The following is a 19,020-nucleotide window of genomic DNA, read 5'->3' on the forward strand; positions in this document are numbered from 1 at the left end:
GTCTCCAGGAGCATGTGTCTCGATTGGCAATGGAATGTACAACATGCCAAATATACAATTCAGGAATGACATTACGCACTCTCCGAGGAACAATACCTAAACCCATTGGCCCATTCAAAGAACTGCATATAGATTATGCAGATATGGGGGAAAGGTGTAATGGCGCACGGTACATGATCGTGGTTGTGTGCCCATTTTCGAGGTGGGTGGAAGCAGGACCTTGCGCACGACCTGATGCCAAGAGCGCCGCCAAGTTCCTAGTAAGGGAAGTGTTCCCGCGCTGGGGAATTTGTGACGTGATTCGCTCAGACAACGGCACTCATTTTGTGAATGAGCTTTTTAAGGAAGTCACTACATTATTGGGAATAAAACATAAATTATGTTCAATTTATCATCCTCAAAGTAATGGCGTAGTGGAAAAGATGAACGGACTGTTGAAGGGCAGGTTATCAAAACTATGCTTCTCATTAAAGAAGAATTGGATTTACTGCCTACCCCTCGCGCTATTTGAATTGAGAAATCAGCCAAGCAAAGACCACCATTTGTCCCCGCACGAGATCGTGACTGGGAGACGAATGAACACAGCACACTCGCCACTGCGCGAACACTCAGACGCTCATAGAAGCGCCGCGATATTGGGAGATGAGTTCACAGATTATTTAAGGAAATTGACAAGGGCAGCGCGCGTGATATCAAAGCAACTCTCCCCACCCTTCACTAGAGAAGAGGGAAATGTAACAGGCTCTGTCACGGAGCCAGGGCAACAGCTACAGCTAATGCCAGGCGACTGGATTTATGTCAGAAGCTTTGTGCGTCGGTGGAATGCACCACGATTCCATGGCCCATACGAAGTAATATTTTGCACGCCCACGGCAGTGAAGGTCAAAGGGTTGAGGTACTGGGTGCACTTGACCGATGTACGGAAAGCATATAGCAACGTACAAGAGGAGGTAGATGAGGAGGCACAGACAACAGCAAACGATGCAACTGAGCAGAATGACTGAATATGAACTTGTGTGTATGTGTTCGTACTAAACTTGAATAAATGCACAACTGATAAAGATACAAAAAAAAAAAAAAGAACATTTTTTAACTTTTACCTGGTTGAGTATATATATATATATATATATATATATATATATATATATATTTAATGGAATGCCAAATTATAGCCTGTATACACCCTTGTCTGTGAATACCCCTCCCCGTATCCCCACCCGCTTCCTTTCCCCGTCACATGTATATTGGCACTGATGGTGCTAGCAAAATGTTTACATGTATGCACTCAACGCACTTTTATATCTTAAACAGGAGCTTCCATGGCATCTAACGGGCAGCCTGCAATGGATAGATTTACTAGAATTAGAGAGTGGTTAACTGAGAAATGCATATATTCGTATGAATGTGGACTATCTGCGTGCATTATATTGTTTTTTACATTAATGTTTGGTCTGGTTACATACTGGTTCATAGCGTTCATCTCTATCGAGATGAACGAGGGGGGAGGGAACAACACAACTACTGGGACCAATACAACTGCAAGTGTCAATGCCAATACAAGGGATGGTGATTTCTTGGTATGGGACGGAACTAAACTTGTGTGGGGCTACTATACTACGCCATCCAATGTTGTCATCTCACAAAATGGAGGGCCAAAGGGTAAAAGGCAAAATAACACACTGTCCCCACCTGAGATGTCTAATTACAATGCTCACAGCTTAAACGACCGAAACCCCTCTGCCATATCCTGGTTGTATAACACCCCCACCAGCCAACCTGCCCCCATGGCCATAGACAATCAAAGAATGAAAGCAACACATGAAATATTATATGATGACTGGGTGAAGGGGGGCGGGAAGGGGAAAGGGGGGTCTGTTTTGCCCTTCGTTCAGGAGGCTGGGAAGCGCCAAAAGAACAAGAATAACAGACGGAAGAGGGAAGCAGGGAGGAGGAAGTATGATGAGTACTATGGGCTAGGTCTAGATAAAATGGAAGACCCACGACACCCCCACCAAACAAATAAGTGGTATGCAGATATGAGTGCCACAGCTAAACAAACAACAAACGAGAGCTGTTATGTCTGCTCCCTCATTCCCCACGCATCAGGTACACCCAAAGTATTGTTACCCAAAGAGTTGCCAATCATAGATGCCCAGTGTCTCCTTCATCTTACGTTATGCAGGATTAAGAACACCTTCCAGGCACATGAAGTGACTTTTCAAATGCTACAGAACGAGAAAACGTGCTACCCAAAACCGGCAGGGGTGGTATGTCTGAAGGAACCATTTTTTGTAATTGAAGGGACACTTTTTTCTGACAACAAGTGGAAGGACGAAGAAGTAATGTGTAAAGCTGAAGCACTGAGGGGTGTGGCACCGGTGAAGTTGCAATAGATAGAAGAAACGTGCACACCCGTATGGAAGGAACACATTTCAAAATTAACCTGGGTTACGCCCATCGAAAAGCCTTTCAAGCTGCAGAGTGAAATAGACTATGAACTATGTTTCGAAGGAGAAGGGAGAACGTCCATGGGGACGAACAAGAAGTGCAACAAAACCCTCACCATCCCAGATCTAAGAAAAGGGACTGCGGCCCTTATGGACACGTACTGGGTATGTGGCAACCAGGCATACCTACACCTCCCCCCGTCGTGGAGTGGCAGCTGCTCAATGGCCACTCTGCACTCAGCTCTAATGGTGATACCAGAAAGCCACATCGAGGGAAGCAAAAGGACACAGGAACGCACGCAACAGAGTGTGGCCCAACCAACTGCAGAATCACAAATGTATGTCCTGTCTTCCGGAAGCCAGGGAGAGGTGCTAACCCGTCACAGACGAGCATCAAATTACATCTCACAGGCATCATCAGAACTATTGGCTCAGATGCCAGACAAATATCGATTATTCAGCTCAGCAGAAACATTTTTTGCCTCACTCGTATCAAGTGTCCAAGCAAGGGCAAACGCAAAATGGCTCCAGATAACCCGTTGGGAATTGATTCAGCTGGCAAACGACACTGAAGAAGGATTTAACATAATAAAGGTCGAACTAAGAGCTTTGCGACTGATGACACTGCAAAACAGGTATGTCCTGGACCTGTTGACGGCGATGGACGGCGGTGTTTGCCGAAAAATAGGAAGTGCCTGCTGCACTTTCGTACCTTCTGAAGACGCAGAGAACGGCTCCCTGTCCCATGTGATCGAAGCAGTCCACAACCTAGGAGAAAAAATGAAGATGGAAGGCGGAGCAGAAGATAGTACATGGTTCGATAACATCTTCTCCTGGGTCCCCTCATGGCTTGGAACAACTGTGAAATTTTTGATGCCAGCTGTGGTGTTCCTCCTTTTGATTTTCTGCCTGTGCCAGGTGGGTCTTCGAGTCTGTGCTAACGCAGTACCAAATGGTGCAATGATGATGGTGACAATGGGCAACTCACACGGTACAATAAAAACAATGCAAGAAGCACAAATACAAACAGGGATAGATAACACACCCAGGTACCAACTGGTGCCCATGTACCACGACAAGGATATTGTAGATAAGCTGTGGCACACCACCATCAAAGAGCCCCGCATACTAGAATGGTACGAGGAAGTTTGGGTAGATTTGGAGGGAGATGGTGGGTGTATATATCTCACGTGTACTCCAGATGAATACGCCAGGAGAGGTGAGAGCTTAAGGGGGGTGTGCAGAGCATGGATGCCTATCAAAGGAACTCCTGCATGGGACGAGGCGGTTATGGACGAAGCAGAATGTAGGAGGATAGAAGAGCTAAAGAATTCGTTACTTAAGTAACGAAAGGGGGGAAATGTAGGGGAGGACTGGTCCAGGAGACCCCTCTCGCCTGCGTTTTCTCCCCAGGTGAGGGCTATGGCTCATTGGGCGTTCCCTCGTGCCACCCGGGCCCTGGTGGTGGAGGGCTCACCCGCTGGAGACATTGCCCACACGTATTTGATTGCCACACAAGTTTGGCCAGGCCCAGAAACCATTTTTTGTCTGGTAAAGATGGTGTGAGCTCAGCGCACTGTAGCGCGGCCCCCACCCTTGGAGAGTCTCATCCCTGTTGCCGCAGCACCCTGGCAGATCCGCTGCGAGCACGTTCCCACGAACAAGATGGACATGAGCTAGCGCAATACGCTAACATTGTAACAGTTCACCTCCCGCAGTGTACTATCACTATCAGCATGACCCGGCCAGCAGGCCTGAACAATGAGAAGAACGGTAGAATGGTTATCTGATGGCAGACAGTCTTTATATATATGTATATATTAATGTCAAGACCACTTGCAAAGTATGCTTTCTTCCACAAAATCTCTTATATTACAAACGCCTGTAGAATGTATTAAAATGAGAGAGCATGCTCCCATGATATAAGCAATGGCGAGCTCACACCATTGCAGGTGGATGCTAATAATAAAGGAACGCTCCAGGGATCTGTTTGTTGCGTGTATCACTGGGCAACCTACCTCCCATGGTTTTGCGCCATAACTAAGCTAATGCTGCTAGAGTACACGAGAAAGCGAATGCAACTATACTATGAACTCATGTAAAGGATGCGCGAGAATGCACTTATCATGTGTGTATGTCTAAGCCCCTTATGTGCCACCACCGTCACGTACAGTGGCGGGTCGTTTTCTATGTACTCCACCGACCCAACTACTACCTCATTTACTGCGAATGTATATGCATGTAACTAAAATACTGTAGCTGCTAGAACATAATGTACAAATATGGTGCTCGGACTGGGTATAATCGAGACACATCCAGCAAAGGTTAAATGCATGTTTTGAAGTGATTTTGAATAAGTATTATAGAAAGTGTTCAAATGTTTGTGATGTCATTACCTACATTCAGCAACACACGAGGGAGATACCTTTGTGAATGCGTACAAGGCCATTCCCCCTCCCACCCTGCGAAGGCTGCCAAGACATGAGAACAGAGGCCCGCTCTGCGCTATCCCACCTCCCCCGACCAGACTGGAGCCGCTTCAAAGATTTGTAGCCCCACTGCAGCACCCAAGGCCGCGGCCAGCCACCTGCATTATTTACAGCACAGCAGTAAACCTTTGTCTAAACTCACGCGCCCCCTCGTAAACCCCACAACCCACCGGACCGTCTTAGACTTATGGCCCTGTGCAATCAGGACACCCAACACTGTGACAACACACAGCGGAACATCCATAACAACTTCTAACAAGACAGAAAGACCTGTACCGCCCGTCCCAGGCCCCGAAGCTTAGCCCCTCGACCTATGGCCCCGGTCAACAGGACACGGGTAACCAGGCCTCGATGTATTACCTCCAGACCCCTCACAAGGTGCATTCCTCCTGTGTTGCATTAACCTATAAAATAACCTATTGGAAGATTTACTAAAGAGAATAACACTGTAAATGACTGAATGACTGCGGTGTGCATGGCCGAGGGCAAGTAAGACAGGAAAGGCATTCATCTCTGCCACAGGCCGCATTGGCACACCAACACCGCCCGGATGAACTCAAGCCGACCTGCCAGGCCCAGCCCAACCCACGAGGGTGACCAGTGACGTCCTCCAGCCAAGACCAACCACGCCGCAGCAGCACCTATAGTTAGTCGTCGCCACCCAATCCCAATGAACTTGTGCCCCCTATAGTATGTAGGTTTTGATGACGTTTTTTGTAAATATATACGCCTGTCTTTGCTATTGTCAGACAGAGCGCTCTCGGAGTTTGTAGAGTTCTTTGCATGCCCTATTCTGATTGATAAACTCCCATTTACGCTCACCCGCACTCTGTCTTGGCCTTATTCCCATTTTGGGAGAGTCTTTCATTGTCTCTCATTGCGGGGAGGATCGTGCTGTTTGGGGACGCTTGCTTTCAGATGCCATGGGAAAACCTCAGGTGGAAAACACACACTTGTTAAAATCACCCCAGCTAAAAAGTCCTGTTGTGCATGGTATTGTTTTTGACGGTGCAGTCTTTAAAAATCAATCGTTTTTTCGAAAGTGGGATAGTACTACTGTGGCAGTGGTCAGCGACCACAGGGGTCAGGGACATCTGCCTGCTCTAATAGGATGAGCTGCCGAGGTCATGAAAGGGGGTTGGGCAAAAAGTCACGTGCCACTGATGGACTTCCGCTCACGCCTCTGCACGGAGATCTATTTCTTAAGCGTGCGCAGCATTACCATTAGTGGACACTATTGCTAATATACCACCAGGATACTCCATGACCTGGGTAGGACACTGCTGTGATGCAATAGAAGTGTACACTCGTGCTCTATGTGGGCGTCTCTGCGTGCCTCATCACTCACACCTTTCCTTGCTTGTCAGGTTAGTGACGCCCACAATAGGTGTCGGTCCACCCCCACGCCCCAGAGTTCATCCTGGTGTTCTTACAAACTTAGTGTGCCACTTTTGACATTTGATGTGGTGTTTCCAGTTCGTATCTAGTCTCTGTCTCCTGGTGCCCCTCTGACTGGATGCAATGTTGGAGTGCGCGCCATGAGTGTGAAACGTTGGTATCTCCGTGTTACTGGGCATTTGTAAACCACTAAACCGCCACAAGAGAGGCCGCGTAAGTAATGCTTTCTGCCATTCGGTAGTGCATTGCTGCCCTCAACAGGGTTTCCTGTACACTGGACTCTCTCTCAGATAGCTTATTGTACTTTGAAATGCATTGATGGTTATACAAATTTACAATGGAAAGTAGAGATGATAAGAGTGGCAACTGCTATTCTCTCCTTTCTCACGATGTATCTCTACTGTTATATTATTTTCTCTCTCTTTTATCTTCTTTGTTGTGATTTCCTTTCGATTATTTTATTTCACACTGATCCTCATCGACATATTGCTATATTTTCACAAACTCCAACAGGTTTGTTTAGTCTATTGCACACAGATTGCTGCAGACACACAGTCAACACAGATTCCTGTCCACTATCTATGACGTGTCAAAGGGTTGATTGCTGCTGCATCAAAGGAATTCTGCATGCTGGTCTCAGCAGTTTGGTCATTTTATTTTGCTTTGTTAAAATGTCTTCGTTCTAAATTTCCTCAAAAGTTCTGACACAATACATCTTTTTTTTGTCTGAAATGTCGTATTTTTCTTGAAAAAACTATAAAAAATATTCTCATTTTTGTGTCCATGGAAAATGATGGCATTGCCATGGAATTTTGACTGCAGCCAACCACTTCTATTAGAGACATTTATTATTGCCCCTGCCTCAGGTGAGAATACAATTTTCACACAACACGAGGTCATCATCGGGTAACTGAACTTGGCCACCTTTTGGATTGGGCGAGCTAAGGGAAATGTGGCCGCCATCTGCTTATCAGCCTAAAGACGTAGTGCCAAGCAAGACCAATGCTGGGAATATGTACAATGTTCAAGGCCTCCTGCACTGGTTGTAGACATGTTATGTTCTTTCTTTCCTTATGTGACCCCGAGCTGTATGTTAGCAATCACCTTCTCCTTTTTAGTACATTCTCTGATTGATTTATTACTGTTCTGCATGTAACCTCTGTAACGCGCTAACGCGCACAGATACCCCCGGGTTTGGTGCGCTATATAAATAAAGAAAGAAACAAACAAACAAACCACACCCTTTGCCCTCTTACCCCACTGGAATGTGGCATTTGGCCTTGAATTCTTGTTTTCACTTTTATGGACAGTAGTCCTGATCTGTTTCGTTGACTATAAGAACTGTTAACACATAGTATGAATTTTACTAGTACTAAAAATCGTTTTTCCATTGTGTAGCGCTTCATTGGAATTATGCGTGCTTTCTGCTAAAACATACGCTTCAGATGAGGAGTCTGAGAGTTAGCATGCTTCGTTTTGGTGGGTAGCCTCTCCCACAAATTGAGGAGAGGTGCAAAAACGAATTATTTGAGGATTACCCTCCCTCGACCAATCCTTTTCTCCCCAAACACATCTCCATGGCATGATCAGGGCACTGTTGTTTGTATGGGCAATCTTGCGCCCCCTGATGTCATGGGCATTGTAGACAACTGTCCACTTTTGTCTTCCCATGGGACCAACCTTGTCTCTAACAGCACTACGATGGGAATTTTATATGAAGAAAGGAAGAAAACATTATGCCACCCGGAACCCGTGACATTATGTCACCAGTTCTCTTTGAGTTCTGTATGCTGAATTGGTGCAGTGTGACAATGAGATGTGCAAACGCAAAAACAGCAAGGTATAGCAAGTATTTGGCCAAGTGTACAAAATACTGTTTGACAATTTCAACCTTTCCTGTCTTATTCTTTAGTTTACTGTTCATTGCACAACTCCCCTTGATGCAGGTAGTGTAAAAAGCAATCCGGTGCATGATTTTGAACAAGTTCTTCCATCTTGGAAGAGAAGGCCTTGCGCTTATTTCCTACACAGCTGATTGGTGTTCACCACAAACATAGATAGTACTGGGCCGGATTCGTCTCCTTGTCCGCCCATGCACTTTGGGTAGGATCTTAAAGGTCTTGGGCATGAACTCCATGCACGCCTCCCGGAACTTCTTAATCCTCCAGCAGTAAATGACAGGGTTAAATACAGACTTTAGGTAACTGAGCCACAAAATACAGGTGCTGGTGATGTAGAAGGAAGGGCTGTAGTAAAACGTCCTGCTGAACACCGAGAGTAGGCTGAACACGGTGTGCGGCAGCCAGCAGAATGAAAAGCCAATGAAAAGGATGAATATGGTAGTGAAGGCCCTGGTTTTGAAGCTCATGTCCACGTTCATCTGGTGGGGCCTCTGAAGACCCATGAGGCCCAGTTTGCTCACCTGACTCAAGCAGACACTCTCTGCATGGTTGTGAATTCTAACAGCGTTCCTTCGGACCGTGTTCAGAATGCAGAGGTAAGAGTAGAGCATGACACTGAACGGAACAAAGAAAATGGCCACCAGCAACATCACAGCATAGGCCCGGTCCGCTGGAAAATCAGTGTACCCTAGGACGCATTGGGGGGCTCGTGCTGGCACTTCCACAAACGACCAGCCTACTACTGATGGAAACGAGATGCAGAAGGAGAGAGACCATGAAATGGCGATCATTATCTTGGCACGGTGAGGGTTCAGCTTGTCTTGCCGTTGAACAATGATTAGGAAACGGTCAACACTAATGATCAAGAGAATAGCCACTCCTTCCAGGACAAAGAACCAGTACAGCATAGCTGATATCCGACAGAAGTGAGCCCCAAAGTGCCAGTCCACTGTTATAATGGTTACCGCAGTAAACGGCATGCAGAAGAGGGACAACATGATGTCAGAGAAAGCAAGTGTTGCGAGTAGAAGGTTGATAGCTGACCGCATGGCTGGCTTCTGGTAAACAATGAGACAGACAATAGCATTGCCCAAAAAACCTATCCCGATCATGACCACCATTATCATTGCCAATAATATCCGTAGTGGGGTGGGCATTGGTGTGAGGATTGGTTCTAAATCTGTCACATTCAACAAGGGGGCAATGTAACTGTCCATGAGAGTGTTGTTGCAGGCCATCACTGTAACCCAATTGGAGGAATATGAGCAAATGCTAATCTCTGTTTATTAGTGCAAACAGTGTTCACAGAGATAGTCCATCGAAGCATCTTGCTTAAGGGCTTTAAAGGAACAGCTCATACTTTGACGCAATTTTCCATGATGATGCTCTGTCCAACGCAAGAGCCGTGACGTGTACTGTATCGGTCATCGCTTCAAATGTTGCTTTACCTACAGAAAAGGAGATAGAATACAATGCATATTAATTATCAGTACGAAATAAGTATTATCACTCTTATGAACATCTGAAGTTAATTTATGCAAAACAAGCATCCTTGTTAGGATCCCAAAACCATTCAATATTGCAAGGAAATCTATCCTCTTCTAAGTAAATGCTGTGCCGAAGAGTGTGTACCCCCAACTTCAAATGCTCAGCTACACCACCGCCATGCTCAACAACAACCCCAGTGGATTTAATTGACATCTTAGTGTTACCGCCCTGGGCATTTCATAATAGCCTGCACTGTGTTTAAAAGTCATATTGAGCAGCCAGAATATTACCTCAGGCATTATTATGGTATGTTAAAGCAGACAGTAGTTCTCTAAATGTAGTGTAAATACATTGCACATGTTTTTGCACTGGTGCTTATCGGACGGCAAATGGACCGTGAACCTGCATTTTGTCTTAAAAGATCCAATCTCATCCCACCGGCTCAGCAGGCCCTACACTGGTACTCTATGTAGAGAGGATCAGATGCAAGATATGTGCTTTACTCACTGGGCATTCTGGGCGTGGGGACAAAGGTACTTGGGGGAAAAATTAATCATCACCACACACTTTGCTGGAACTCAAGTCCACCTCAGAAGACCAAATTACCTCTAGACCAAACGTCTGGACATTGTGCCAGTGCTGAAGGCGAGGGTAAACATTCAGGTGCAAGAGAGCGCAGGGAGAAAGAAAGTGTGCATCATTTTACCCGACTAGAAACCGTTCTTTAAACAAAAAAAGAAACAACCTGTAAATGGTGATGTTAAAAGTAGTTATTTGTTAGTTATTATTTGCACTCTGCATGTTACACTTGGTAAGCACATACTGATTTATCTTGGGAATAAAATGCTTGATATAGGGCCTTTTGACAAAGTTGGCACTGGGTAAAAACGGATGCAACATAACAGTGACATACTTACCGCCACTTTACTGTTAGGTTAGAACTCTTAGGCAGGATGAGGGGTGCTAGGAGTTCGCAGACCCAGAACTCATGGAAGTACTAACTCCTTCCCTTTCCCCAAAGGAATGCAGGTCCAGACAGATAACAAGTTCAATCGTGGTTTTATTACAGCCAAAACCAACTGGGATTGGTACAAGGAAAGAGCTCCTGGAACATCTCAATGATCTCTGGCGTGCAGGCCAGTTTTTAGGCAATCCACATCACAGTGGCGTCACACTCTGGGACCCTCTCCCGCAAACCTTTCACATCCTGTGATTGGATGTTGAGTGTTAGTTCCCCTATAGCAGTCCCTATATCGGTTAGTTAACTGGCCCTTCCATGTCAGGTCTGGACCCTCGCCGAGAAGTGCCATGTCTACAATGTTTCAGTATGCAGACCTGATGATTGGTCTGTGCCCATGGCTACCCACCCCTAGGGTCCTGAACTGTGATTGGGTAGAGCTGCTGCCCCCAGACCGGGGACCCAAGTCGGTTCTCAGCTCGGAGTGTACCTGTTCAAGGTAGTGAGCGCAACTATGTGTATGCATATAACTGTGTGTGTGACCACCATAGCCAATGGGAGTGATCGCTCTCGCTGTGCAACATTGAGGTTCTTGTTGTATCAACTTTGTTGCAAGCCATTGTCTGGCCCATGTGACTATTTTGTTTCCCAGCTGCTAGATTCAGTTAATCATCAGCTCGGCCAGTCACGTGTCCCGGGGCCATGTTCTGAATTAGTCCGAGTTTGTGGGGGATTATTTGTATTTTCTCGGCTGGTGTTACTTGGGTTCAGGGAAAGGAATGTCGCTTGTCTTGGTGGCCTTGGCGGTGGCCCAGTCCCGCATGGCTGCTTTCTCCTGTTCGCTCTGAATTTCAGCTCTGTAAGCTTTTACTGAGACGTTTGTGGCCTGCTGTAATTTCCGAAGCCAGGTCATGGCTTCTACTGCTTCATACTGTCATAGTGGCCATAGGTTAGTGGTTTATGGTCCTGTCAGGTCCCTCAGGTGCTCCTGCAGTTCCATAGGATTAGTTCCATTTAAGTATCTGCAAGCCTATACAGGATCTCTTGCTTCCTTGTGCTTCCTTGTGGTTTCAGTGTTACTGCTGCAAGCTAATGACAAAATAATAAACGTGGAGACAGCATGCATATGTTTCTGTCCTCTAACTCATAGAACTGTACCCTGTGTTCTCCGTATAGCTGGGCATGAGACTGTGTCCCGATGTGCGGATAGCACGTGTGCTTCATGTCTAACGCTGCTATGTTGTGGTGTCTCTATCGACTTGGAGCACGTCTTCTCAGCGCTTTAGTCGAGGCTGTCCATTGAAGTATCGCTGACGAGGTCTGGTGACTCCTCATCCACTCTAGACAGTGTCAGTGCTGGTCCTCGGGTGTATGGCTGATGGAGTGGGTACCTTTTAGTATATTTGTCAAGCGGGGAACAGTGGGAGTTGGTGCACTCCCATACGAACGGCCTTATTCTTGTTGGTTCTTCTTCGTGTCTGAGTGTTTTGCAGGTGAGGGGGAGGGGCAGATTTCGACCTCCCCTCTTCGTTACTGTCTGTTTCCTGCAGCCACAAATTCGGACCTCAGAGCTGTAATGTAGGACTTGCCTCCAGTATATATACATGTAAACCCTCCATTTTACCTCCAAACTTCATCAGTTTCACTGCAGAGGAATTGCAGCCCACAGTAAATGTGATGAAATCTGTATGGAGTCATACACGTGTCAAAAATGGAGGCTAAGACGATTTTGCCACCACTCATAATCCCACGATAAATCCACGGGGCCGGGTGGCAGTAAGCGTACATGAGTTTGGTGGTCATTCCAATAGAATATTGCAAGGGTGAAGAAGAAAAGAGAGGAAGGAGATTATTCAAGTGGGCATTTTCAAATGTGTAAAGAATTTTATTTTCAACAGAAAGGCTGTACAGTATTTCCTAAATAACTGTTATATTCATTATAATTATGCATCCAAATGAAAACATAAGTTATATAATTTGTGAGATTTAAAAAATGGAAAATAAGAGTAAAGTGAAGCGTCTGAACTGAGAGTATGTTCCACAGTGTGTGAGTGCGCAACACATATAATATAGAGATATGTTGAGCACTAGAATCATAGTATTCATAATTAAAGTTGAGTGAAATTGTGAGATTCCACTTTGCCAGCTGCGAAAAGCGAAATCTCTCAGATTTTGATCCGCTCTGCCATTCTGCTACGCCTGTGTACTGAAAAGAGCTGTGTGAAGTTTGTTGCATCGCTATGCATACCTAGCGCAATTCGGAAAAACCCTGCGTGAAGATTCTTGTGTCGCATGCACAAACCTGGCATAGATCGAAAAAAACGTGCAAAGTTTCTTGTGTTGTTGCGCAAAACTAGACCGGACCCAAAAAGACCCACACAAAGTTTCTTGTGTCGCTGTGCAAAACTAGCACAGATTAAAAAAAAAGCCCTGCACAAAGTTTCTCGTGTCACTGCACAAAACTTGCACTGGCTGAAAGAACTGCACAAAGTTTCTCATATCGGTGCGCAAACCTGCCCGATCTTAGCACGAAAAAACCCTGCGAGGAATGTCTTGCACTATAATCATAGTATTCCTAATTAGAGCTGGGCAAAATTGTTAGAATCCGCTCTGTCAGCCACGAAAGTGAAATCTGTTGGATCTCGATCTGCTCCACCATTCCACCACGCCCATTTATCGAAAAAGAGCTGTGTGAAATTTCTCATATTGCTAATCCAGCATGAATCGATACAACCCTGTGCAAAGTTTCTCATGTCACTGCGCGAATCTAGCACAGATCGAAAGAAAGCATGCAAAGTTTCTTGTGCTGCTACATGAAACTAAAAAGGTTCAGAATTAACTGCACAAAGTCTCATTTCAATTTGTGAAACTAGCAGGGATTGAAAAAAAAAGTTGTGTGAGGTGTCTCATCTCGCTGCACAAAACCAACATGGGAACGACACACCACACTGTTTCGTCACACAGTACAAGAGCGAAAACAGAACCGTTTTGTTGCATCCCTGGCGCTCTGTGTAAAACCACACAAAACCGGATGACATTTCCTTGGTATAGGAAGCAGATTACAGTGCGAATTTTGCACTTTTCATTTCACGGCCAGATGTTTTGTCCATCCCTATTCATAATATCTGGTACACTGTGATCAGCTTCTATTGAACGAAAGAGGCTCATACTGTGGTATGCATTCTGTTCCTTTACTTCTCAAAAGTAGTACATCTTTGAAAACGTACATAAAGTGCATTTCTGAGAAAATAAGGAAAACTGATAGTCTATGCTGATAGGATTGTGGGGGGACACCATGCTACAAATTGTATTAGCGGTGAAACCCCATCATCTTTTGTGACTGCAAAGACATTTGAATTGGCAGGGAATATGGATGCTGCGGTGATCCAATACAGCGACATTGCATGATAAGTCACCATACTCCCCAAAAAAAGAAAAACAACAGGATCCGTGGTAAGAAACTTAGAACAGACCAATATTCCTTAGGGTGTTTATTTATATAAATTTAAAAAATTGAAATTATTATTATTATTTTTTTTATTTAAAATGATTTAGTTTGTTACAAACTTTTCATTTTTAGCACTTTATGATTCAAGAAATTGTGGAATTGAACATTTCAATGTTTAGAGAAAAGAAAAAAAAGAGAAAACAAAGTATATCAACAAATATAAGCAAAGAAAGATTTCTTGCTGTCACTTTTGGTGCAGCTAGAGCAATAGTCATCAATATCTTCACTTTGATTCCCGTTAGTTTTCGGCGACTAATCCTAAGACATGTTGTAAGAATTGAACTATCGTGAAGATTAGTTTATTTTCACGTCCATTCAATAGTAATGACCAACGCATTTCCTTGTCCATCTGTTGGGTCGATATATTAAAGAATTTGCCGAAAATCTTAGGCATTAATTCTGGACAGATCATTACTAGATGATGAATTGTTTCCAGAACGTCTCTCTCTTTGCAGAAACGGCAATATCTATCAGTTTTCGGGATTTGCCGTATCGTTGCAAGTTTGTCTCTTGTAGGCAAATTATTCAGACGAATCCCCATATACACTGTACAGAACTTATCATCAGGAAATAGTTCCATGTACTTCGGTATTTCGTTTAACGCTCGGATATCTGATTGGCTTTGAAGATTTCTGGAATATTAAGTTTTGGCATGACAGGTTCTGATCCAATCATTGTTTGCCAATTTTAGTTTTGCATGTTGAGGTCTGTTCATGAGGGTTTCAAGCGATATTTCTTCTTCTTTTAATTGTTGAAGTAGTTGTTCTTTCCATTTCCGTAGAAATGTGTTGTGGAAAGCGGTTGGGTTAATTTTCAGAATTGCTATGGCTGGTATTTCATCCTTTGTCAAAAGTTTTCTTAGGAGGTCAAGTTGCTTCCATATGACTATCGAAGATAGTGATTGGGTCGCGACTTCATAGCGAATTCTGGCCATTGGATATGAATCTGGTAGTCTTAAAATCTTCCTCTGGAATATTGCTTCAAATTTCCTCCAATTTTTGGGTTGTGAGTGGATCATTGCGTCGCTGCCATATGTAATTACCGGAATTACTTTCTGTCTATAGAATGTTATAATAGGTTTGAATGAGAATTTACCGTATTTCCGGTGTAGGACACATCCTTGTCTGGCTAATGATTGAGTTTTCATTTCCACAGTATTGAGCCATTGCTTTTCTATTTTGTACTGGTTTAGCATGATGCCAAGGTATTTGAAGGTTGATACTTCTTCTAAGCAGATGTTATCAATAGAAAGTTTCAATGATTCTTGTTTCTTAACTGGGAGTTTTACTAAAGCCATGACTTTGGTCTTTGTAGTGTTGATCCGTAGATCGTTGGTCTTCATGTAAATTCCCATGAGATGTAAGCTCCGTTGTAAGCCTGAAATAGTTTTATCTAGTAGGATAATATCATCAGCGTAGAACAATGCTGGAATTGGAACAGAGTTCCGTTTCGGAGGATTTAGAGCCAAGTCGTTTAGATGTTTTTCACAATCTGCTGTATATAAGTTGTATAAAGTGGCTGCAAGGGGGCAGCCCTGCTTTAGTTCTTTTGTTGTGTTTATCAGGGAGGTAGTTGTGCCATTCTTTGAGAGTCTCAAAGCAATTGTGGTGTTGGAATATAGTAATATAGAGGTTAGTCAGGGCTTGGAAGCATAGGCTACGCCCCTTCTTTGTAACATTGAACATTCTGTTAGCTTTAAAAATCTTGAAATTGAATCTGGAATTTTGAAATTGTGCATTTTGTCACTACGTGACTTGCTACTTTTGTTGTTGCTAGCGTGTAACATCTTGTACCTAGATTTGGCAATATTACTTAAATTACGTGTTGGAAGTGAATTTGTGCAACTGAGCATTCCAGCAAGCTCAGCATCATTCTACAACAGAGCGCTTTGTAACGCCCATACTTGTTTGGATTGTGTGGATTGTGTGCTAAAGTGTGCTTGACTGCTGCACTATCCTTTTACCTACCTGCAATTACCTTGAACTACAAGTCCCAGCAGCACTAGCGCTGCTGAAAAAGAAACGTCAGGCGCTTCAGCGCCGGCGCTTCTGAGACGGTGCCGGTCTACGCCGGTCCACGGCGGACATCGGCCATTGGCCTGACACTCTGCCCGCCTCCTGCTCTCCGCAACCAGTAAACAAAGGTAAAAGATGGGATTCCCAAATTTTTTGCATTTACTCAGTGATGCAAAGCGCCTAGAGAATGAACAACTTGTCAAGCGCTACATTAACTCTAGGGAAGTGCCGCACCCTGATGCTATACCACCCTTAAGTCGTAGTAGGACTGCGATCTTAGAACAACCGAAGACTCCCTCTAAACCAGAGGTCCTTAAAATAGCATTACTTAACACAAGGTCTCTTAACAAACATGCCCAAAACGTTCACGATTATATCCTTGAAGAGAATCTAGATATCCTCTTCCTTACTGAGACCTGGCTACAAGAACCTACCGGTCCGACCATTAGCACAGCTGCCCCCCCCCAATTTTAGCATCCACTTTGAAAACAGAGCAATAGGAAAGGGAGGCGGAGTCGCCATAATAGTCAGACAAGACATACATCTTTTCACCTATCCCATTCAATGCCCGGGGTGCGAAGTTCTCCATCTCAAATTCACCCCCTCTCAAAACAATTGTATCAATTTCATTGTAATCTACAGACCCCCATCACTTACATCGGACTTTAATGACGGCCTCTGCCATATTCTTAACAATCTCAAAGGAAAGAACTCAGGCACACTTCTCCTGGGCGACCTAAATAGATGGAGGGGAAACCCCACCGACAAAGAGGCTATTAGCCTAGAAAAAAACCTCTCCAACATCAGTTACTCGATCGCCAATAATGGTCCTACCATCAATTCAAACAACCAACTTGATTGGATTATTACCAACAACGTAGACCTCACAGTAACAAACACACAGCCCTGTATCTGCAGCGATCACTACAAAATCGAAGCCACACTATCCCTGTCATTCGAAAAAACTCACCTCGACAACACACCCAAAACAATCCAGAGCAGAAACCTCAAGGAAATCACGCCAGATATTCTCTCGCAGGGGATCTCATACATCATGGATAACACCACAGTTGATGATCCCTGTGACATTATTATTACCACTTATAATAACCACTTCCAAGAGCTTCTAGATAAGAATGCCCCACTGAAAAACAAACAAGTGCGCCCCAACCCCAACCACCAAAGTTGGTACACCGCAGAACTAGGCACCCTTAAAATAGCCAAAAGGAAACTCGAAAGGCAGTGGCTTAAAACCTCCACAGAACTTAATAAAGACAAATGGAAGGAATCTGACATCCTGTAAAGAAATAAAGTAATTGAAACAAAGAAAAACCATTATAATGAACAAATTACAGGTGCACCCAACTCCACAGGAAAGCTGTTTCAAATTTTAAAAACCTTTGAAAAGCTGCCTACTCTCACCCCTCCCTTCCAGCCAACCATGTTGGACTGTGAAAAAGTCCAAACTGCATTCCCACAAAAAATTCTAAAAGCTAGAGATACCATCTTAAATTGCAATGTCATTGACACCACACTGACTTTTAACAAGGCTGACCCCGAAATTAAAGTATCCAAATTTCAATTCACACCAATAACACCAGAAATCATGTCGGACACTCTCTCCAACATGAATTGCACTTCATGCCCTGAAAATATACTGCCCCCTAAATTCATCCTAGAGAACGAAGGCATTTTCTCACCTTTTCTTTGCCGTATGGCAAACTCGTCTTTTAGAGACCGGACTGTTCCCACTAGTCTAAAAACAGTAACAGTTACACCATTGGTTAAAAAGCCTGGCCTTGACCAGCAAAACCGGCCAATCTTCGACCTATCACGAATTGCAACTTCTTGTTGAAGATTCTTGATAAAATAGCCACGCACCAACTCCAAGAATACGTGGACAAGCACGACTTGCTACACCCCCAGCAATCAGGATTTAGAAGTGCACACAGCACGGAATCAGCATTACTCGACCTTCAGTCTAAAATGCTGGAAATCCTTGATAAAGGAGCGGCCGGCCTGCTCATTCTATTGGACCTCTCGGCAGCATTTGATTTATTAGATCATGGGAAGCTCCGTGAGGCCCTGGGAAAAGCAGGAAACTGTGCCGAGGAAGCCATCGAGTGGATATCCTCCTTTCTGGAGGACAGAAAATCTAAAATCACCTGGGGTGGATATTCCTCTAGTACGAACCCTGTGGACTGCGGCGTCCCACAAGGCGCAGCTTCTCCCCTCTTCTATTTAATCTATATATTCGCTGCCTCTGCGCCCTTCTCTCACAGTTGGGAATTTACTTTACCAACTTCGCAGATGATACACAACTGATTATAGAACTCAGCGGAGACCACACTACAGACAACAACAGGCTGTCAGCTATCTATAATACCATAGAAAGCTGGATGAAGGCCCACTGGATGTATCTGAATGGTTCAAAAACAGAACTTAGGACATTTGGATCTACAAAAGCCTTATCCAATCTAGGCCCAGTTTATTCGTCATTCAATATCAAGGACTCCAACATTGTGGTCTCAAGTAAAGTGAAAACACTTGGCATATACCTGCAATCCTCACTAGGAGCAGATGCACAGGTCTCATACCTTAAAAAGAACTGCCAATACTACCAGAGATTATTACGCCGCATTAGGCCATATCTCAACGCCAAAAATAGCGCCACCATTGCTAGAGCCACGATTCTGTCCCGACTGGATTATGGGAATGCGTTGATGCTTGGTTCAAGTAACTCCTGCATTAAACAATGCCAGATAATCCAGAACAACGCTATTAGATCTATCACCGGGAAATCCAAGCGCGAGCAC

At 44.4% G+C, this 19,020-nt stretch overlaps 1 protein-coding gene across 2 annotated transcripts in view; it reads right to left on the reverse strand.

The window, feature by feature from the left end:
- Positions 1-6,970: 6,970 nt before the first annotated feature.
- GPR45 (G protein-coupled receptor 45) overlaps positions 6,971-19,020 on the reverse strand; it is a 309,197-nt gene continuing 297,147 nt past the window's right edge. For both annotated transcript variants that reach the window (XM_069636920.1, XM_069636921.1), the window contains one exon: positions 6,971-9,683. In XM_069636920.1, coding sequence (XP_069493021.1) covers positions 8,358-9,473 — 1,116 coding nt within the window. In that variant the 5' untranslated portion in view covers positions 9,474-9,683 and the 3' untranslated portion in view covers positions 6,971-8,357. The remainder of the gene's footprint in view (positions 9,684-19,020) is intronic.

The sequence above is a fragment of the Ambystoma mexicanum genome, chromosome 7p (genome assembly GCF_040938575.1).
Source record: "Ambystoma mexicanum isolate Mex_15411 chromosome 7p, UKY_AmexF1_1, whole genome shotgun sequence".
Taxonomy (NCBI): domain Eukaryota; kingdom Metazoa; phylum Chordata; class Amphibia; order Caudata; family Ambystomatidae; genus Ambystoma; species Ambystoma mexicanum.